This window comes from Ochotona princeps, chromosome 10, assembly GCF_030435755.1.
Source record: "Ochotona princeps isolate mOchPri1 chromosome 10, mOchPri1.hap1, whole genome shotgun sequence".
Taxonomy (NCBI): domain Eukaryota; kingdom Metazoa; phylum Chordata; class Mammalia; order Lagomorpha; family Ochotonidae; genus Ochotona; species Ochotona princeps.
Window position 1 is genome coordinate 41133774 of NC_080841.1, and position 22756 is coordinate 41156529.

At 40.8% G+C, this 22756-nt stretch overlaps 1 protein-coding gene across 2 annotated transcripts in view; it reads left to right on the forward strand.

The window, feature by feature from the left end:
* Positions 1-22756, forward strand: part of DISC1 (DISC1 scaffold protein) — a 304734-nt gene that overhangs the window by 230694 nt on the left and 51284 nt on the right. For both annotated transcript variants that reach the window (XM_058669349.1, XM_058669347.1), the window contains exon 10: positions 7508-7568. In XM_058669349.1, the coding sequence (XP_058525332.1) occupies positions 7508-7568 (61 nt within the window). The remainder of the gene's footprint in view (positions 1-7507; positions 7569-22756) is intronic.

Consider the following 22756-nt stretch of genomic DNA (forward strand, 5'->3'; position numbering starts at 1 on the left):
CAGATGAAGATGTGAATGACAGATATACTCCTAAAAACAAGACCTTTCTTCCTTACCTCTTCATTAGTTCTGTAAGACCATGTCTGATCATTTTTTTTCCTATGGGTAAATCTGTCAACATCAGAAGGAAGGAAGAGAATGAATTCTTAATATATTGCATGATGTCCTGCCATTAAAAAGTGAATCTGCTGTTCATTCAGTGATGGTGCATCTACTTGGTTTCAGCCCTAGAAAATTTGTCCGTAATGGTCCAAAGAGTAAGAAGCACGCTTCTCGGTGAACTCAGGAGTACTCTGGAGCAGCTGGCATTCCAGATGAACACCAGTGTGAGTCGTGTCTGCTCTACTGAACTAGCTCCCTGCTAATGTGCCCAGAAAGCAGTGGAAGATGATCCCAGTGCTTAGACTCCTACTGTCCACATGGGCCTGGCCATATTGGCCTGCCGTTGCAGCAGTTTGAGGGAGTGAGCTCGTGAACTGAAGATCTCTTCATCTCTGTTTCCTTCTCTCTCTAACTTTGTAATAAATAGATCTTCTAAAAAATTGAACTGGAATGGCACACTAATAATAGAAGAAAAATGCTCCAAGTGAGTTATCGATGCAAATGAACATTTGTTTTTAAAATCACATATACTTAACATCTGTAAAGGATGAATTAGTGTGAGTATAGTACTAGAAAAGCTGTTAATCACTTTCATATTGTAACCAATTTCAAAATAACCTTCTGCTTCTCTCTATTGATTTCTATATCTACCCATCCATGTCCATAATTTGTTAATATTCCCCAACAATTTGCAGTGTTTATTGGTGGCTGTTCTTTGTAATGGACAATACTCATTTTTTTTTTTTTTGGCAATGCAACTTTCAGTCCTTCCTAAATGAACTGCTTTGAAGACTTGCATCATTTTGATGGTTCTGAGTTTCACATGCATTCACCCAGTGTGCCTTTATGAGTTTCTTTAATGTTATCCCAAGTTGAAATCATGTGTTCTGCAACATGACTCTCTTGACTCTCTCACTAGCTGTGTGACTCTGAACTTTGCTGCCTCTCAGTTTAGCCAACTGTAAAATGGGAATAGTAATGACAGAATTGCTTCACTGATACTAGTATTACTCATGACATAGAAAAAATGCTCAGACCTGATACATAGTAAGCAAGTGGTAAAATATTAGATAGGTGATTTTTGTGTGTTCTGTTCCATATATTGAGTTTGCAACAGAACAATGAATACATTTTTGTATGAGAAAGCTATAGATTTTAGGGTCTCACTGTTGACGTTCATATCCTGTCCTTCAGTGTGAAATTGGACTTGTGTAGGACTTCATGAGGCGGATTCTACCAGAAGTCAAGACCCTACTTATATTCCACCCAACTTACTGAGACTATGTAGTTCCAATTCTGTTTTTCTGTATTGTTGGCTTCACAGGGTCTTTGTTTAGACTGTATTGCCGCAGCATCTTCATGGATGATTTGATTGCCCAAACACAGATCCTCTCATTAAGTTAAGAGAAAACAATACCTTAGAAATTTCAAAATTGCTCAGAATTTTAAAATTTCTTCTTTGCTTTTCATATCTTCCTTCTGAAAATAATAGAATAACTGAAAGCTCATTTTGTCCAAATAAATCCTTAAGTTTTAATCTTTGGAATCTGATGTTATTTTTGTAAAAATAGGACAGGACAGGTCTCTCTTGGAATTTATGTTGTTTTAGAAAATTCTATTTGAGTAATTAATAGATAACCAAATTTGTGATTAATGCTAAATGGATGGGATGCCGCTAGCTTCTGTTTCAAGCTTGAGATCATACTGTACTGATCTGATTTTTCTGTCCTAATTGATTAAAGATGTGTCATTCAATATGATAGCACGTCTGATACTCATTCTCCCATACTATTTTAATGGTATTACAATCCTTTTCTTATGCAAACAAAAAGCATTAATTCATTGAGACATATTTGGCCTTGCTTCTACATCCTATGTTTATGTTGAGTAGCCATTTTTTTTCTATCAAATTCATAATAACATCTTGTGATTATTTTTTCTAATTTAAGATTTATGGAAAATGTTGCAATGTACTTCAATGAAAAAAGTCGATGTCAAGAAATTTGACCACATAGCTGTGTCCTTGTGCCCTTTGAAGCTATGCCCTTTCTATACCAGAATAGGGTCATGTGTAGCACCTTCCAGGAATTGGGGAGCAGATTAAATTCCTGTAGCATTGATTTATGTTGGGTCCATATACTATGTAATGTTGCAGCAGATCTACTGTATTTAGTTATCGATAAGTTGTTGTTCCACTGGACTCATAAAGCTAATTAATTTTACGAACCATTTCTGATTGTTCAGCCTGTTTGAACTTGGTTTCCCCTTAGCAAGTGGCTGCATTCCTGTCTTTCTCCCACAGGAACCTGGAGTCCCGAGGTCTTTGTTTTCTTTAGCTTTCTTTTCAGCCTTATGCATTGATTGTAGCACCTATTTTGGTTCTTGGAACTACAGCCTTTTGTATAGATCCCTACTCTATTAGGTCTAAGATGATAGGAAAAGGAAGGAAAAGAAGGGACACCAAGGAGACAGAAAGGTGAGCTTTGTTTTAGTCAATGTATCTGTGAGCCATGTTCTTTAGGAAGCTTAGCATCTAGACTCTGTGTGACATCCTGGACCTCTCATGAAGTTGTGAGTCAAGTCATTGTGGAGCTGGTACTCAAATCTAGGCACTCTATTGTGCGAGACAGGCATCCCAAGTATCATCTTCATCATTGCAACAAATTCCTTCCCAGATTATGAAATATCATGAATCCAAACCTGAGGTCTTGCTTGAATCCTCAAACTACTTTCAACTGTTGTCCATCCCATGCCAGTTGATGACAACTCTTTCTTCCCCCAGTGGTTTAGGCACAAACCTGTAGTCATTCCAGACTCTTTGTTTTTGTCTCATCTAACATTTAATACACCCAGTGAGGCTATTGTCTTTACGTTTAAACTATAATCTAAAATCTGCCCACTTATCATCAACTCTTGCCAACTCTCTGATTTAAGTCCCTGTTGGAACTCAGAATATGCTTCACCCAAGTATGACACCTTAGAAACTGAAAACACAGCAGATTCTGGAAGCTCACTCTCTGACCTTTTCCTGACTTTTGGTGTGAAAGTTGGGCATAAAATAACTCTCTGATTTACTTCCTCTAAAAGTAAGTCTTAAGTCCCTATACGACAAGTATTGCAAAGGCAAGGAATGGTAACTAGAGGATTTAAGAATCTTCACAGACAAGCCTTGTTTGTTTCCCTCTACTTTATTCCTTTAAAGCCACATCCCTTTTTTGTTCAATTGCATTTTTACACAGCTGTTAATTCTTTATCAAATCTAAGTATAAAAATACAATTTTGGGGCCCAACAAGGTAGCCTAGAAGCTAAAGTCTTCAGTTTGAATGGGATCCCAAATGGACACCAGTTCTAATCCCAGCAATCCCGCTTCCCATCCAGCTTCCTGCTTGTGGCCTGGAAAAGCAGTAAAGGATGACCCAAAGTCTTGGGACCCTGCACCCATGTGGGAGACTTGGAAGAGGCTCCTGGCTTCAGATCGGCTCAGCTCTGGCCCTTGCAGCCACTTGGGGAGTGAATAAATGCACAGAAGATCTTCCTCTCTCTCTCTCTCTCTCTCTCTCTCTCTCTCTCTCTCTCTCTCTCTCTCTCTCTCTCTCTCTCTCTCTCTCTATATATATATATATATATATATATATATATACTTTCCAATAAAAATATACAAATCTTTAAAAAATACAATTTTGGGAGCCAGGCACAGTATCCTAGTGGCTAAAGTCCTTGCCTTGCATTGCCGGGATTCTGTATGGGCGCTAGTTTGTGTCCCAGCTGCTGCACTTTCCATTCAGCTTCCTGCTTGTGGCCTGGAAAGGCAGTGGAGGATGGTCCAGGGCCTTCGGACCCTGCACCTGTGTAGGACACCCAGAGGAAGTTTCTGGTTACTGACTTTGGAACAGCTCAGCTGGCCGTTGTGGCCTCTGGGGTAGTGAACTAGCTGATGGAAGATCTTTTTCTCTGTGTCTCTTCTTATCTCTGTAAATCTGATTTTCCATAAAAGTAAATAAATCTTTTTTAAAATTGTAATTTTTGACTTTATGCGTTCCCTTCTTTCAGAAAATGTGTATTTACTTAGTTACTTTTTGTTTGTTTAGTTTCATTTTTATTGGCAGGCAGAGATAGACAGAGGTCTCCCATCTGCTGGCTCACTGCCCATGTACCCATAGTTGTCTAGATTATTCCAGGAACTCAACATAGCTGACCCATGTACGTGGTAGGAGTCCTCACACTAGAGCCATCGACAGTGCTTCCCAGGGTCTATACTAGCAGGAAACTGGAATCAGGAGCAGAGCCAGGATTCCAGAACAGACATTTCAAATATTTTAACCTCCAGGCCAAATGCCTACCCCCGGTTTTTCAATTCAAAGACTCCTATGTCACATAAAAAATTTATTAGATACGTGCATGTGGCGTGTCTTTTGCTGGATAATTTTTCTTTCATGATGGAAATGTTGAAAGGACTTTCTTGTGGTTGACGAAAAGATAATACTCTGCTATCTTCACATCATTTCCATCTTCCTTTCCTGGAGGATCATGATAACCTTCCTCTTTATCTTTCTGCTTGCGTATCATTCTCTTATAGGATATTCTCAACACAGTAGCTGTGAGTCAATCCTATTCCATTCTGCTGCAGTGTTTTCTTACTTCATTAGGAACACTGAAAGTCTTGACGGTAGCTTTCCAGGCACTACAACTACATAGTAAATGGATGTATTATAAGCTGCATGACTGAACATTACCACTCATTATTTGAATGAGTTCTCTGGATCAGGAACTCAAGAGTGTGGTGGAGATGGCTAGATGGCTTATTTGTGTTCCACGATGGCAAGTCCTCTTTAAGTTTTCTAACTGTGCATCTGGAGATTGATGCTAGCCATAGAACAGCCTTCACGTTTGGCTCTTGGAACAGCTACACTGCCCTCTATGCATGAACTGGGTTTCTTCACAATGTGGAAGCTGTGTTTTCATGTGAGAGAACCAGGTGGAAGGCCTGGCATGGAGGCCCATTGGCTGCTCACCTTGCAAACATCAGGGTCCCATGAGGGTGCTACTTTGTGTCCTGGCTGCTCCACTTCCCATCCAGTTCCTTGCTTATGGCCTGGGATGACAGTGGAGGATGGCCCAAGGCCTTAGGACTCTGCACCTTCATGGGAGATCCAGAGGAGCTACTGGTTCCTAGCTTCAGATCAGCTCATCCCTGGCCATTGCAGCCAGCTGGGTAGTGGACCAGCAGATGGAGGATGTTTCTCTCTGTTTTTCTCTCTGGATCTGCCTTTCCAATGGAAATGAATAGTTCTTTAAATCAATCAATCAACTGATCAATCAGTAATTTAAAAAATGGCCAGGTGGAAGCTATATTCTAGACTCTAAGGTATACAGAATCTTCTCCAGTATATTTGATTATTGGGGTAGTCAGTCCATCCGGCTTACCAGGATGGAAACAGACTTCACCTCTTGATGAAGAGTGGCAAGGACCAGGATGAGTTATGGAGCCAAAAAGTATGTGCTGTGGCCATATTCTGAGGGTCTCTGCTGCCACAGTGGCCCCCACCATGATTGTACCTAGGCTGTTATTCTGCCTTCATCTCTTCTGCTATGGAATGTTGGTTCCAGCCACACTGTGCTGAGGACATTCAAGTTAATTTGTGTGAACCAACAAATAATGCAATTGAGTTGGTCAAATAGGCCAGTATTAGTCACTAAGATTAGCAGTTCTTTCTGTTGTACAATTTTCTCTTTTTGAATTTTATGAATTAATTATTTAGAAATTCCAATTTTTAGAAGATCTATTTTTTATCGAAAGGCAGATTGAGAGAGAGAAAGAGATAGAAAGTGAGATTGAGAGAGAATATTTCTTCTGGTGATTCACTCCTCAAAATGGCTGAAACAGCTAGAGCTAGGTTGGTCTGAAAGCAGGGTCATCCCGGGAAAGATCAGGTAGAAGCCAGGAACTTGGAACTCCGTCCACTGGTTCAGTCCCCAAATGGCTACAATGGCTGGAGCCAGGATTCAAACTGGTATCCATTTTGGATGCTGGCACTGTAAGCAGCACCTTTACCTACTACACCTCAATGCCAGCCCCAGAACTTATAATTTTTTGCATTTTCATTTAAATATATTTTCTTATGAGTCATTTCAGAGCTTTTTTCAAATGCACACCACACCACAGCACATGACCAAAATGACAGAACTCTTAATAGCAATAGCAGTAACAGCAATAGAAATGGAGGAAACACTTGTAATTTCAGATGCTTTTTTAGGGAACCCCTCAGCTTCTGGGCAGGTCTTAAATACATCTCAGCCAGTTGTCACCTTGATAGCAAGGCATTGTCATTCCTCAAAGGAAGAAATGGAGGGTTTCAGAACTTCCCTTAAAGTGTGTCAAAGCTTTTTCATCAATAGGCTACCCCCTTTGATTTGTTTAACCACACCATTTCTTCCTTGTTTCCGAAACTGATTAGGAGGCAGTGGGTTGTCTTGAGTAGTAGCTCATTGGAGGCTGTATAGGTTGACTTCTGCTTACTTAAAGGATGACATGTTTATGCTTGTTTCCAAGTGAACTGGCCTACCACCCTGCTACCAGTGATGAGGTGTCTCCGCTTTAACCATGGGATGAGAGTTATTCCAACTTGGGTTTCTATTTCCTCGTGCTCCACAGCCTAGCTCTTGGCTACTGAGCAGGAAAGGTGAGAGGCAGAGAGCACATGTGACCAGTGAGAGACAATCTGTGAACTATCTTTAAAGACTCAAGCAAGGGTGATGGACTGTGGTTGTCCCTCTTTTCTGATTTTTCTGTAGAAACTCTGGAGTCTTAGAATCTATTCCCACTGAGTGACTCCAGGCAGCCACTCTGATGACTTGGCGAGTTTTCCAAGTAAATGGCATTATCATCATCAGAGGCTTGACTATGATCCTTTCATTTTTGGATTTGAGTTGAATGTTTCTGAGTTTTGTAAAAAAAAATTAGGCTTGTTTTGTGTTTATGGAAAAGCAGAGTGACAGAGGAACACACACATACACACACAGAGAGAGAGAGAGAGAGGGAGAAAGAGAGAGAGAGAGAGAAAGAGAAAGAGAGAGAGAGAGAGAGAGAGAGATGGGGTAGGGGTAGAGATCCTCCGTCTGCGAATGCTTTCCCAAATGGCCACAGTGGCCAGGGATAGAGCAGGTTAAAGCCACAAGCAAGACCAGAACTCCATCTATCCCAGAATTCCAACTCATCTTTCCCAGGAGCATTAGCAGGGAGCTGAATTTGAAGTGGAATGGGTACCAGGAGCTCCAACCAGAACTCTGATAGGGGATGCCAGGGTTACAGGTGATAGCTAAGCCCACTGTGCCACAGTATGGTCCCTAAGTTTATTCAATTTTGACTGCAGTTGTAATCACTTTGGATTTCTTTCTTTTTTGCAGAAGTAAGTGTGAAGGAAAATATTGTGAAATACATGGAAATCCTTGAGGATAAACTAAGTAGGTAAGAATAATGTCTATATTACAGACTCCATGGCACGTTTAGATGTTTTACTGTAACAGAATTTAGTTAAAGCAATGAAAAATAGTAGTCAATTTCTGTAATAAATTAACATTAGAAACACAAGCATCCTCTGAATGCTGGTAGAGAAGGAGCAGATACGATTCAAACATTTTCCACTTGCAGCCTGCTCTTGAAAAGTAAATGGTTGAGGATGTTTGAAAGTGTTTTGGGGAGATCATAGAGCAATTTTCATGTTCCACAAGAGGAGATGTATCTTCTTTAGTGTATTACATGCTTTGCTCTGTTTCTTTATTTCTTTTTAGCATCTGAAGGGGGTGTTAAGAGTGTTGAAGCAGTATATTCATGGTTGAAAACAATGTAGAAATGCACATCATGGGTTCTGTTGTAAATGTTGAATCAAAACCAGTGGGAAAATTCCTGTAATCCAGATTTGAGAAATGTTAGGGCTGCTGCATCATGTCAAGATGTTTCTGGTTTTTGTGGATGTGTATTTATGAAAATAAATCCCAGTCACCATTTCTGTTCCTAATTAAGAGAACAAGTACCAGAATGTAAGATGCATGTTCCTCCCTGGGAGCCATTTGGTTTGACGGAGAACATTTTGCTACTATTTTGGAGATTGTTAAGCAACTCTTGAGACAGGTTGTGCCTTAAACCTTCCCCTGCTAGAATAATGGCATTGGCTAAAATGCTGCCTTTTCTTGGAGAGATGCTGCGAAGAACAGCTCACTGACCCCTGCTCTTCACAGTAAGCAAGGCATTTATCCTGAAGGCACAGGATTTGTTCTAATGCACTCCCAAGCCCTGAAATGTACTGATCATTCTTTACCTGGCTTGCCCACAGACCTGGGGAGGAGCCGTGGTATGGGGTTTGGCATGGGGAGGGCAGACTTTTGAGTCAGCTAAACACCTGAGCAATGGAGTCGGCCCTTCCTCTTCTCCTGGAGATTCTGAGGAGGGTTTCAGGCATGCCCCTTCTTGGTCCTAACCATGCCCTCATTTTTATATATTCATAAGTACCTTATACATTCCCAGTTAGGTTACTCAGCTACATATTGTAGTCCTGTTGGTATAGAAGCTGATTTCATTTATAACTACTCAAGTTCAGGAAAACAGTTTCAGTTATAAAATTGGAGTAAGAGAATGTATCTTCTGGGGCCAGTTCCTAAATTTAATTAAAACCTGTATATCAATCACTACCATTGTTAAGTCAGCAAGTGTTAGTTCCTTTCACCTCTGCTTCACCTGCTCTTCCTTTTCCTTATCTTCCAAATTGGTGAAACAGTCACACCCGATTCCCATCCTCTTATCCTCCACACTGGCCCTTCCTCCTGGGCACCAACCCAGTACCCCAGCCCCATCTACCTGACTACTAGTAAGGGAACCAAGGACTCATGCCAGTCCCCCTCCTTTCTTCTCCCATTCAGCTCCCAAGTCCTGTCCATTCTGCCTTTTTAGTATTTCACAGCCCTGCCTGCTGTTGTCTGTGAGCATGGACCTGTCTTTTCTCCCTAAATGCCCATGGGAGCTGTATCTCCTTTCCTGTGTCTCCCTTTCATTGTACTTTCCACATGGTCCTGGGTGACTACTTAAACCACTAATGTGATCATTGTGCAAGTCTGCCTATCATCTGAGGGATAAAATTCACAGCACTCCTCCGTGTGGTCCCTTCCTGTCCTTGAATATTACCCATCACCACTCTCTTCATACTTGCTAATACTATCGTGGATTTTTTTTTTCAGGAAAATAATGATTTTTAGGTGGAATTGCATTGGATTGAATCATGTGTAATCTTTGCCATTTGATCATTTCGGATCTAGGAAAATGCTGACTTTGAATGGTTCACCCCAATACCAACAGCCATGCAGTGATCGTCGGGACAGTCAGATGTTGTGACCTGAGACTGGCTGGTCTCCTTCCATGACACTCATGCTTAGCTTGGAATGCTCCCTCCTTCTGTTGCATGTGCTCCGTGTTGTGCATGTATACCAATTCTGTCCCCTTAAGATGTTTGTTTTTCTAATTCTTTTCTGTCCTTTGAATTTTGTGTTTCTTCTGTTTAATACCTTCTATGACTCTCCTAAAAGTTCTTCCTCTCAGGTATGATAAGACTAAGTCTGTCTTATTCAGGAGTGTCTCCACAGTGATCCGCAGTACTGCATAGTATAGGGGTGTCTAATAAATACATGTTGAATGACTGGTTAAATATATGAGTAGTGAAACCAATAGTCCTCCCCATCTCGTATTATATCACTTTCTACCTTTCTCTTTGCCTCTCCAGCTTGTCAATGTTCCCATGTTTTTGTCCTCTAGACTCTCATATATTAGTTAACTAGGATCCTACCACAAACTCAAATGACCAGAATGGTAGTTGACAACTCCAATGGTATATTTCCTGAGGGCATTGCTATGCCATATTGTTAAGAGGCCTAGTACAGAATTGTTGAAACTGTCATGAAAGAAGCATTGGAATAAGAAGAGACCAGTCTGCCTGGAATTGACCCCTCTCTGTTGCCAGGCAGTTTTGTTGCTGCCTCAGAAGACAGAGGCATAATATACACTGCCAGCTGTTGGGTAACTGGAAGATTGTCTTGTTGATGCCCTGAGTACTACTGTTTCTATGGGATTCACTAGTGATCTGTCATATTCATGGTTCCTTTGAAGGCATAAAAATCCAAAAACACAAAAGTGATTTTTTTGGCACTTGATGTTGTTTGCATCATAATGTCTACTCCACTAATAACACAAGATATTAATCAGTGCAAGATAATAGATGTTGTCTATTTCTATTTGTTGTCTGTTTCTACCATCTTTGACATCTCTTGGTCTGCTAAGAATTTAGAAAGAAAGCTTCTGAGAACCAAATGAGTGGTTCCCATCTCCCCATTAGAATGTCATAGCAGGTCTGGTATGATAGCCTAATAGCTAAATCATTTCCTTATATGTGCCAGGATCCCATATGGGTGCTAATTCAACTTCTGGATACTCCACCTCCCACTCAACTCCCTGTTGGTGGCTTGGGAAAGCAGTAGAGGATGACCCAAAGCTTTGGGACCCTGTAGCTCCATGGGAGACCTGGAAGAAGCTCCTGGCTTTGGATCAGCTCAGGCCATTGCAGCCATTTGGGGAGTGGACCAGTAGATGCAAGATTTTTCTGTGTCTCTCTTCTGTGTAAATCTGGCTTTCCAATAAAAGCAAATAACTCTTTTTTAAAAAAAAGAATGTTGAAGAGGATACAATGAAGAAGAGTGCTATGAGATTTGCATCTGGCTAGTCCCAGTTTTGTAAAACAAGGCTGAAAGACAACACTTTACTATATTAAAGTGCTTTGAGTCCTAGAAACCCAAATACTGAGAAAAATCTGGGCAGACTCAACATCTAATCCCTTTGAAGGACTCAAGTGCATTAGAAAGTTAAGAAGTATGTGACATTGTTACCTCCTCAAAGGAGTACCTTGTACTATACAAAAGCGGGAAAATTTTAACTGAGAAATTTAGCATGTATTTAGATTTGTCTTGTAATCAACTCATTTATAAGTTAAATGGATGCATGCTTCTATTATTGCTTTCAAAGACAGATGCAATATATGGATTGGTCTTTTACTGTTGATTTTCACCTGATTCAGAGATGTCCTTCTTTCCTGTATCTATAGCTGAATAGCCAAGAGGAAGACATGATCAGGATTACATGATCATTCTTTGGATGCTTTCCTACCTATTCCATGTGCCACTGCTTTTGACATGGAGGGATTAATGATTTCCTAACAGCCTCATGCCTTCTGGCCTAACATCCTTTCCCAGCCAGAATGAGCGTATTACCTCCTTCCACAGGTGTTTTTGCTTGTGGCATAAATCCCACAGTCCTTGCACCCTCAGGCTCTCCATGGAGTAGTTCTCATGGCACTGATTTGTACGTGTGCTCTGTCCAGTAGTCTAAAAAGAAATGAGCAATTCACAAGTGAGGCTCCAGTCTACTCAGCCAGCTTCAGCTCCTAATCCATACCTGTATCAAGTATCTGAGTCCAGATTAGCTGAACATTCAGTCTCCCAAGTGAACTGTACTCCACAGGAGTGCCTGTATGGAGTCCTTCCCACAAAGCCTGTGGGTGCATACTCACCCTCAGTAGTCTACCCAGTAATTTGTTCCATAAAGCTTCCTGGCCTCTTTCTGTTTCCTTTGGAACCCGTGGTGATAGCCACTAAAAACAATTCACAGTAATGACTTCTTTCTAATACCATAAGGCTATATGAGCTATATGAGCTCCTTGAAGATAAATTCTATACCTTATTTGCTATGTATTTCAAGTGGCCGGCATGCTGCTTGGCATTTAGTAACCATAACTTTAGATTTAATACTAGAAAGGAAAGGATGAAGACTAAATTTATCTTAGAAGTTTATTTTCTATTACTGTATTAAAAAGTCATTGCAGCATAAGAAGATGCCATACCCGAACTTAATTAAATCTTATGGGTACATAATAAACTATATACTCTTAAGCTGTGTGTGTGAACATATGTATGTGTGTGTGTATATATATGTGTGTGTGTGTGCGTGTAGTTTTAAAAGGATTTACTGTTTTAAAGTCAGAGCTATTTACAGAGAGGGAGAGACAGGTATCTTACATCTGCTGGTTCGCTCTCTGGAGGGCGTAAGGGTCAGCACTGGGCCAGGCCAAAACCATGATGGAGGAGCTTCTTCTAGGTCTCCCATGTAGGTGTCAGGGTTTGTTAAAGCACTTGAACCATCTTCTGTTGCTTTGCTAAGGCCATTAGCAGGGAAGTAGATTGAGAGTGGAGTAATTGGGACATGAACTGGCACCCATGTAGGATGCCAACATTGCAAAGAACAGCTTTAGCCACTATGCTGTAACACTGGCCCCTGCTAATGGCTCAAGTGCTTTAACAAAACAAACCCTGACACCTGCATGGGAGAGCTGGAAGAAGCTCCTTCCTCATAACTGATATACAGCAAGAAGAAAATACATAGACAAAGATCTCCCATTTGCTGGTTCACTCTCCAAATGACCACAACGCTGGAACTGAGCTGATCCAAAGTCAGCAGCCGGGAGCTTCTTCCAGGTCTCTCACATGGGTGCAGGGTTCCAAGGCCTTGGATTATCTTCCACTGCTTTCTAAGGGCAGAAGTATGGAACTGGATGGAAAATGGAGCAGCCAGAACATCAACCAGTGCTCATACGATATCCTGGTGCATGTAAGGCAAGAGTTTAGCCACTGGGCCATCACATCAGGACACACACACACACACACACACACACACACACACACATATATTCTTAACAAACTTTGCCTACTTGTCCCTATCGCTCAAGTTTCATTGTTTTAGAAGTAAAGTCTAAGTATAAAAATCTAAGCATGATATTTTGGCTTAGTATATTTTCCCTTGAGACTTAACCATGCTTTAATTTTTATAGTCTCAACATTCTCTCAAAGAATCAAATGAAACATTAAAAAATCCTTACTTTATAGATGTATTATATTTTAAAATCAGTCTCATATCTTATCCCTAGTCATCATACAGGAAAAATCCAGTATTGTCCAGTGACAAACTCATGTTTGTATGGGCCAAACCTATCCACTGAGGATGTGAATTTCTTGTGTTTGTGAATTAATAGGAAATTTTCTCTTCTTTGTAGAACTTCTTGGTTCTTTCTCTACATTTTTTTCTCTGAAGTTGAATATATAAAACCTTTGCCACAAACTGTAAATGTCGCATATTTTTTTCCCCTTACACCTTGTAGGCTTTCTTGAGTCTTTGTTTTGAGTGTGCAGCACATTTTTATAATCAGAAAAGAAAGCAGGAAAATCATTAAAATCTGTTTTGAACATGAAACTTGCTGGAAACCTCCTTTGAAACCCTTCAGAGCTTTAACAGGAAATATCAAGAACTTGTCTTTTTTGAAGTATAGAGACTGAAATTTTTTTTCTAAAGGTAATCTTGTTCTGCCAAAAAAAAAAAAAAAGAGAGAAAAAAGGCTTAGTTTTTAATTATCTTGGCATTTCAATATGGACAGCCTGAAGAAAAATGTTAGCCAAGTGGGCTCACTCAGCTAATCCCAGAGGATGCCAACAGGGCTAACCAGGGTGGGATATAACCATAGTGGTTTCTGCCCGGGAAGCCACCTTTTCAGCCTATTTACTTTTAAAATATTTATTTGTTTGTATTTGAAAGGCAAATTTTACAGAGAGAAGGAGAGATAGAGAGAAAAGGTCTTCTGTCCTCTGGTTCACTCCCCAAATGGCTGCAACGGTCAGAGCTGAGCTGATCTGAAGTTGAGAGCCAGGAGTTCTACCAGGTCTCCCTCATGAATGCAAGGCCATAAGGAGAGTAAACCAGCAGGTGAAAGCACTTGCGCGCTCTCTCTCCTCCATTCCAATCAAATGAAAAGTAATTGAAATTTCGAAATATGATTTTAAGCAGTATATGTATATCATTTAGGAAACAAATAAAGGTGCATGTTCATAATGTTTTACCCATGAGTGTATACATTATGCTCATTCTAAACCAGGTGTCATATCCATCCTTCTTTGTCTTCACAACCACAAAGGAAAAGAAAGAAAACTAATTGTGTAGTAGTGAAGTCAACAGATTGTACAAGAGGCTGAAGAGGCAGACATTTAGAGACCAGAGGGGGTGATAACGAAAGGCTGAGGAAAGAGACCTTAACACGTAGCCAGCATTGCTGTCTGTAGATGGGACTGTGGGAGCGTTCTCCAGGAGTGGCCCCTGCAGCTGCCATACATCATGTCCCTGCAAAAATGACAAAGAAAAAAGAAAAAGTAAGAAGGAAAGGAGGAGGAGAGTGAGAAACACAGGCAGGAGGGCAGGTAAGGTGAGACGTATCACTATGCACCTAAATCCGCATTGCGAAGTATGTGAAATTTGTTCAGCTTATATAAATTAAATACTTCTAAAAATATTCAAAAAGCTGAAAACGTAAGAATCTATTTATCCCTGGTACACGAACACAAGTTTGAGAAACGTTTGTTTTTGTGATAGGCATGGAAGCTGCTCATTTACTTCTTGTCATTTAAGAAAGGAAGCATCTCGCAGGCAGAACACGTGCAGGTTGAGACCCATGTATTCTGTATCAGGGGGCCTGCATTCGAGCCCTGGATCCTCTTTCCATTCTGGCTTCCTGATACTGTACACCCTGAGAAGCAGCACGTAGTGGCTCGAGTACTTGGGTCCCCGCTGCCCCCGACACAGGAACCCAAAGTTAAGATCCATTTTCCAGACTGTGACCTGGCCCACTCCAGCTGTTGCAGTCGTATGGAAAATGAACCAATAGGTTTAAGTGCTCATTCTCTTTCGCTTTCTCTATGTCTTTTAAGTCAAACATAAATAAATAATGTTTTAGAAAACGAGTGGAATTCTGTCAGATCCCACATATAATCCTCCTTACACCAAATGGTGCATGGTAATTTTGAACTTTCGGTATACTGAGAACAATCTACTTGCAGCCCACGTTGAATTTACTTTCAGCACTTTGAGGGAAAGGAACAGAAGTTGTGGCAGCCAGTAAATAGTCAGTTGGCTGCCATGGGAACACTCTTTCCAGGTACAAAGCAAAGGAAAGCAAATATGTGTGGACACCTCTGATGGCTCATGCATGCTCTTATTTGGTTGTTTTGTCCCTGTTCTGGACCTCACGTCTTGGTGGACAACTTCATGCCTTTCCCATTCCTTCTTAATGGTCTTGACCCCTCTTGGTCCCCAGTAGCCTCAGAAAGACTGAAAAGAATTCCCATTATCTTTCTTTGCACCCCTGTATCACCCCTGTCTGCCATCCAGGGGCTGTTTGTATCAGCTCAGTCTCTTTGGAGCAGAGGAGAGTTTAGGAATGCAGAGACTGGGAAGGGCATTGCCGCTTCTCATCCCTGCCACCTAAGTGGTCTTGCTAACTGACCAGAAGCCTGATTAGCCTGCTGAGTTTCCACTGAGGTAGGTGGAGTCCTCCAAGGTTCCCCCAATTTTCCCCCATGAACCTGCCCTTGGTTCATGTGGCCCTGAAAAATAGTTGAACTTTGTGTCTGTCCATTTCCTCATCCCACTGCCTGTTAAAGACCCACATACCTTGTGAACACTTGTGACTCCATCCATTGGTTGGAAATACAACATGGGCCCACTTCTGAAATCAGATACGTGGTTCTCACACAGCATACAAATTAAAGTCATCATCAAAATATTCATTATTGGATTTGTCCTTCTGTGACCTTTGAAACTTGGTTATGTATAAGGTCTGACTTCCCAGGAGCATCAGGGATCCTAACCAGCCTGTTGTAAGAAATCTCACCTGATGAACTATGTAAAACTCATCATTCTATTCACTTCTACATAATAATTAATTTGGTATAGAATCATTCATTCCTTATATATGACTTATACTTTGTCTTATCCTGGCAAAAAATCTTAAGTATATTTTAAGTGATATTACATAAATTTGCTTAGATAGATACACATATGAAAACTAATTGTTATAAAATGTTTGAATTAAAAATAGTTTAAAAATAAGGAAGGGAAAACAAGGATAGGGATAAAATTGGTAACGTACAGATGGGGATTAGATTCCACACCATAGTAGCTTTTTTGTCTAGATACTAAATTAAGTTATGAATGACATATTTATAAAACTAAATTACTTTTTATAAGGTAAATGTAAAGGATATGATTACTTATAAATGTTGTAGAGCTGCTTTGGCTTTATAGTTCACTCTGCTTTCCATTTTCTTAGAACTCCAGCAATAAAATCTTACTCAAAATGACTTTCTTTGTAGAAAGTCATTTATGGTGAAATTTCTTTCTCAGAGCCCTCAGTGCAGAAAGGACCGATCCTGATGAAGTTTTTCAGAAAGAGAAAGCCAAATCCTTTATCCAGAACCTTACCCCCACTATTCTCGGAGCAGAAAAAATGCAAGATAGGGAGAGGAGTCCACCTTAGGGGCCTTGTTTCTGTTAGGCACTAGTTTTAAAACCAAAACCAGGCAATTAATACACACACTCCTAGTCCCACTTCCAGACTCAGCAAAGAGCCCCTGAGGCTGGCAGCAATCCTGTCTTCCACCAACTCTGCTGTCACTGTGGAGACTGTAGGAACGCACCCCATCAATAATCCCATGCACAATTACTATGGAAAACCCGAGACATTTAAAGGACGGGCTTTGGAATCACACCGTTCAAGCTTGAGTGTTCCTACATGAGCACAGGTGCTCTGACAGGGAATGTTGCATCTCAATTGGTGCTTTAACACCGGCACCAAACACCCCACATCATGGCCTCTCCTTAGCTGTTTCCCTTCACTAGGCTAAGAAGTCTCTTCACGACCTAATTTTCCATTGTAATATTAAGAAAATAATAGAATAGTGTTTAATAGAATAATGTTTCTTGCAAGTAATGAGAGATTAACAAATGATAAGTTACTCATCAATAGTAGTTATGGGACCATGAAAATCAGGAGGATAAAAAAAATTGATAAGTACACATTCAAAAGATCACTTATTTTATAAAAACAAATCATCATTCTAATGAGATTCTGAGGAGAGGGGAGATATTTGCTCATAGCCAACACATTCCATTAAGGGTTTGCCAAACATCCTTGATTAACCAAATAGCCAGCGTGTTCTGCTGTAGGTTCTTTGGCCGACGGTTAGCACCTCCTGCAGAGGGTGGAAAGTAAAAGAAATGAGGTAATTGAGTTCTTGTTAATGGCTGTAGCTGAGGATTTAGAACCTCTTCTGGTTCCTACTACCAAATGATTGAAATCCCAGGGCGATCGGCTGACCGTCTTAGAGCTGTCGAGCTTAGGAGAGCCTGGACGTCAGGCTCCAGAGTTCAAACATTCAGACTCCAGAGTCTCATCCCCCCTGAGATTTTTACAATCTCCATGGTCCCTCATCTCGGTCTTCTGTGGAGCTGAGAATAAAACTGCTCTGACTTTAGAGAACGCATTCTTGGGGGATAGGAACTCCAATGTATTTCTTTTTCTCTTGAATGTTTTCCTTGGAGAAAAGAAAAATTCTGGCCTTGAGAAGGCAGTGGATAGGAGAAAAGATTGGACATGAAGCCCTTGGACTTATATAACAAGGGCCTTCTTCCTAGTACTTACTGCTTCACTGAAATTCTGGGTGTCATAAACAATGGGAACCAGAGCTGGAATAACGAGGAGGATGTTACTCACCTGTCATCATTTTATTTATCAGAAATATTTTAATAATTATTTGAATATGGTGCTCTTATAAACAGATAGCCATTCTTCACCAAATGACCATGATTTTAATGCATAGAATAGAAAACAGATAGGATATTTTCATTTAAGTAAAAAGCTCTGGTAGCAAACTCTACTGTAGTTTCTGGAGTTTAGTGCAAAGATTTTCTGCTTTAAATCAACGATCTGGGGCCCAGTGTGATAGCCTAGCGGCTAAAGTCCTTGCCGTGTATGCACTAGGATCCCATTTGGACACCATTCCACTTCCCATCCAGCTCCCTGCTCATGGCCTGGGAAAGCAGTCGAGGACGGCCCAAAGCCTTGGGATCATGCACCCATGTGGGAGACCTGGAAGAAGCTCTGGGCTTCTGGCTTTGGATTGGCTCAGCTCCAGCCATTGTGGCAGCCTGGGGAGTGAACTAGCGGACTGAAGATGTTCCTCTCTGTCTCTCCTCCTTTCTGAATATCTGCCTCTCCAATAAAAATAAATACAAAGCTTTTTAAAAAATCAATGATCTGTTCACCTTACCCCCTGAGATCAGTTAGGAAATCAGCCAACGTTTAGGGTAACCCAAAACTTGGTGAGGTGCCTCGTGATTGAGGAGCGAGAAATTCTTTCATTTACATAGTTTAAGTTTGGAGAAGGACAGTCAAGTTAGGCTAAACTAGAAGGCCATCTGTAGAGTACTGTCCTCACATGTGTGCCCATATCAACTAAAACGTGTTGATGTGTTTCACAATATACACAATTTAAGATAGCTGTCACATTTTATTCTAAGTCTTAAAGATTTCTTTTATTTTCATTGGAAAGGCAGATTTACAAAGAGAAGGGGAAACAGAGAGAAAGAGCTTCCATTTGTTGGCTCACTCCCCCAAATTACCACAGTGGTTGGAGCTGAGTTGATTTGAAATCAGGAGCCAGGAGCTTCTTCTGGTGTCTCACGTAGAGGCAGTGTCCCAAGGACTTGGACCATGCCCTGCTGCGTGCCCTGGCAGACAGCTAGGTTGGAAGTGGAGCAGCCAGGACATCAACTGGTGGTGCCCATGGGATGTCAGCGCTTGAGGTAGAGCCTCTGTTGAGCCACTGTGCTGGTCTGTCCTGCCACATTGTAAAAAGAAAATGATAACTAATCAATAGGGAATGTCCAAAAATCACACAGTATTTTTTTTTTTTTACAAACTCAAAAGAAACCATTATAACTTGAGTGTTTTGCCTGACTTTGGCTGGAAGTTGAGCCATCTAACAGAAAAAATTAATTGCTATACTGATGGAAATGGCGGTAGGTCGATATCCAATTTGTCATTAGTTAAACAAGAACACTTTTTAATGATTCAAGGAAGAGTTGTCAAGATCGGATGATAGTTTAATTTGCTAACATGGTAGGAAACTGTTGGCTTTAGACACGTGATTTCACAGAAGTCACATTCCTCGTGGAATTTGTCCTGTGCATTTAGCACACAGTCCTTTTTAAGACTGCTCGATGCCCTGATCTCACCTTACAGATGACAGCCCTACAGCAGCTATGGCAAACGGAGGGTAGACAAAATATTACGCACAACATTTTCTATGACTCATTCTGTTCCTTTTTCTCAGCCACCCTGAGTCATACAGCAGCTGGGAGAACATTAGCTACCAGGGAGCGCGCTGTGGAGATTCTCTGTGCTAGGCTGTAGCCTGTGATATCTGGGAACCCACGCAAGGATGGATGCTAAAACCCTTATCACTACACCTCAGGCGGAAAAGAGTCTTTCCCCTTCTGTTTCTGCTGTTGTTAAGATGACATTTCTTGAGCTGAAAAGAATTTTATGTGATTGTACTGTATGCAGAGTCTCAAATGATAATTTTCTAGTCCCATTCATCACAGAAACAGAACTTTTCATCTGGGTTTCTTAAAAAAAAAAAAAATTCCCCAGGAGAACCCATAAAATTACTTAGTGGGCTAAGGAGGAGAAGAGACTCACCAAAATGATGACTTGTGACAATTACACGAAACAATTTGCCTGAGTTATTTCCTTTATTATTGTGTCAATGAGAAAATAAGCGAGCACTCTAGTTATCAGCTGTAGTTTTGCAATAGATGTTTTCCACCAGTGTAGATTGATAATGATGCTGCATCATCTCCCTTTGTGCGTGAACTTGAGCCTGCCTCTCTTAATTGGCACTCTCTCTGGAATTTCCCTGATTGATTGCTATTCATTGGAATTTACCTTTGTTTTGATGCTGGCATTTGTGAGCTGTTGTGGTTACAGAATGGAAATTGTTCTAGAGGGTTGCTTTGGTACAAACGTGCTTGTGTGTTGTGGCTTATTGGAGCATGAAGGAGAGATGTGTTTCTGTAAGATGTCATGACCTCCTACTTGCCAGAAGGGCAAGGTCTTACCTGTAGTATGTTTCATCTGATTCTTTGCATCTGCAGCTGACTATGAATCCTTTCCATTAGATGGGGCTAGTCAAGTGTAACTTGTGTGGCTTCAGAATAAATGTGGCCTTAGGCTGGTCTCACAATTTGTCAATATTTAAATCCTAGAATGGAAGCTGCAAACAGGAGAGCTTGTTTCTCATTTCAAGCTATTTTAGTCTCCCAAGAAAAAATTATTCTGTAACAAGGAGTAGGACAATATCAGGCACTTCAAATCCCCTGAGATTAACTTCTTTTTTTTTTTTTTAAGGTGGTAATTTGGTCCTATCATTTTATTTTATTTTTAACATATATTTTTATTGCATTTCCTTTTTTAAAATTAATTACATTGCATTATGTGATACATTTTTAATGCACTGGGATTCCCCCCGCCCCTCTCCACACCCTCCCCCCACAGTGGATTGCTCCACCTTGTTGCATTTCCATAGTTCAAATTCAGTTGACATTCTTTCATTGGAGGTATTTACCAAGCATAAAGTTCAGCATCTTATTGTCCTGGTAAGTTCAATGGTTTCTTGGTGAGACCATCTCTGGTCTGAAGGTAGAGGCGGCAGAGTATCATCCCAATCAATGAAAAGCCCCAACATAATATTTCCAACCATTTACAACATTATGGCATTAATTGACATGGTATTGATTAACCAATATGTTAATAGGAAAATGCAGGTTCTCAACCACAACCTGTGACTTCTTCATAGACATTTCAATTTTGGTTTACATTCAACCGTCTTCTATACACCTTAAAATGGCTTAGATTGCTATTCAGCTGTCTCATGCCTATTTTAATAGTCTTTAGCAGTTTATAGCATAGAAGCATGATTTTGCTGCACCTGGCTGTTTTTCGGGTGGTCTAACTCTATAATTCTAACAGGATATATGTCAACAGTTTAGGTGAGCATGTTTAGGAGGGGTGTGCAGAGAAATCTTCCATACCCCAGTGAGGAGTAACTAATCTTTGTGTCCCACCCAGCGAGTTATAAGTGCATCCCCGCTGACCGTTTCCTGTCTGTTTCTAAGTTTTCCTTGTTGTTCTCTGTCTATCTATTCTAGTTTTATTTGTTTGTTTGTTTTGAGGGGTTTCTGGAGCGCTCCTGATGGTTTTTATGAGAGGGGGTGGGGACCCAAAGTTGGAAGCAGGCAAGGACCAGAGAAAGCTCCTCTCCCTAGTCCCGAAGGAAGTTTACTGTTCTTCTGTTTCTGCGGACCGCTCAGGGATCCTGGTTGTTGTTCTGAAAGCAAATTAATCATTTGGCTTCAGTCACTGTACTTTTCTGTTAGTAACAGCCATCATGCTTCATGACATAGGGTTTTGGAGGCAAATAATGGAAACTTTACATATTCATTTTAAGGGAACAAGTTAGAATATTGACAGTTTAGTGGATGCTTTGGTCCTTGTGTCTTTTAAAATAAGGAATTCTAAAGGGGCTTGCACTGTGGTATAGTGAGTAAACCCACTGTCTGCAGTGCCAGTATCACATACGGGTACCAGTTCAAGTTCTGTCTGCTCTGCTTCAAATTCAGCCTCCTGCTAATGTGCTTGGGAAAACAGCAGAATGTGGTCCAAGTGCTCGCACTCTGCCACCCACCTGGGAGACCTGGAAGAAGCGCCTGATTCCTGACTTCAGACTGACCCAACTCTAGCCATTTTTGCCATTTGGGCAGTGAACCAAAAAGTGAAAGATCTGTTTCTTCTGCTGTCTCTCTCTCTTGAACTCTGTCAAAAAAAAGTAAATTAATCTAAAAAAAAAAAGAGAAAACCTTGAAATAAATAGAATAGTAGAAGCACTGTTTTTAAACCCTTATAGCCATATTTTCTTTTGTTAACATTGAGATTCATCAATCAGCAATTTTATGCCAGTTTGAGTCTAGATTAGTACTATAATAAAATGAACCAACAACAGCAATCAATATAGTAGTATGCAAGAAATTTTAAAGCATGTGGGGTTATTTAAAAGTATTTTATCCTCTTTTCATTGGTTTATTCATTCCTTAAGCGATTGCATAACTTACCTGGGCTTAAAGCACTCCACTCCTACATTCTGTGACCTCTGTAACTGGAGAAAAGGCCAGGCTGGAGGCGGTGTGCTCCCCTTGGTGGGGAGTGTTCACTAATGGGCCTCTGAAGCCTATGTCCGACTCCATGTGGGACTCTGGGACCTCAAAGGAATCTGAGACAGCACAGAATGGGAGAGAAAGTGTGTGTTTGACAAATTCTGATTATTTTCTGGCCTCTGGGTGTCAGTCTTAACTCCGGCTTTAAGCCTCCCTCGGGGGCCTGTTACTACCACTTAGCAGAAACTGAAGTGCTTCTGAAAAGCATCCAGGCACATAACAGCTGCTGCCAGCGTGTTTCTAGTCTTTCTGGCAGGTGTCACTTTAGTACAGGGAAAAAAAGATTTCCCTTCAGTTGACATAGGATGATGGAAGTTCTGCTTCTTAGTTCCATGTTGAAGAGTAACCCAGAAGCATAGACCCTTATTTTGGAGAAAACATCTGCAAAATCTAAGGCATCAAAACGCTAGCTG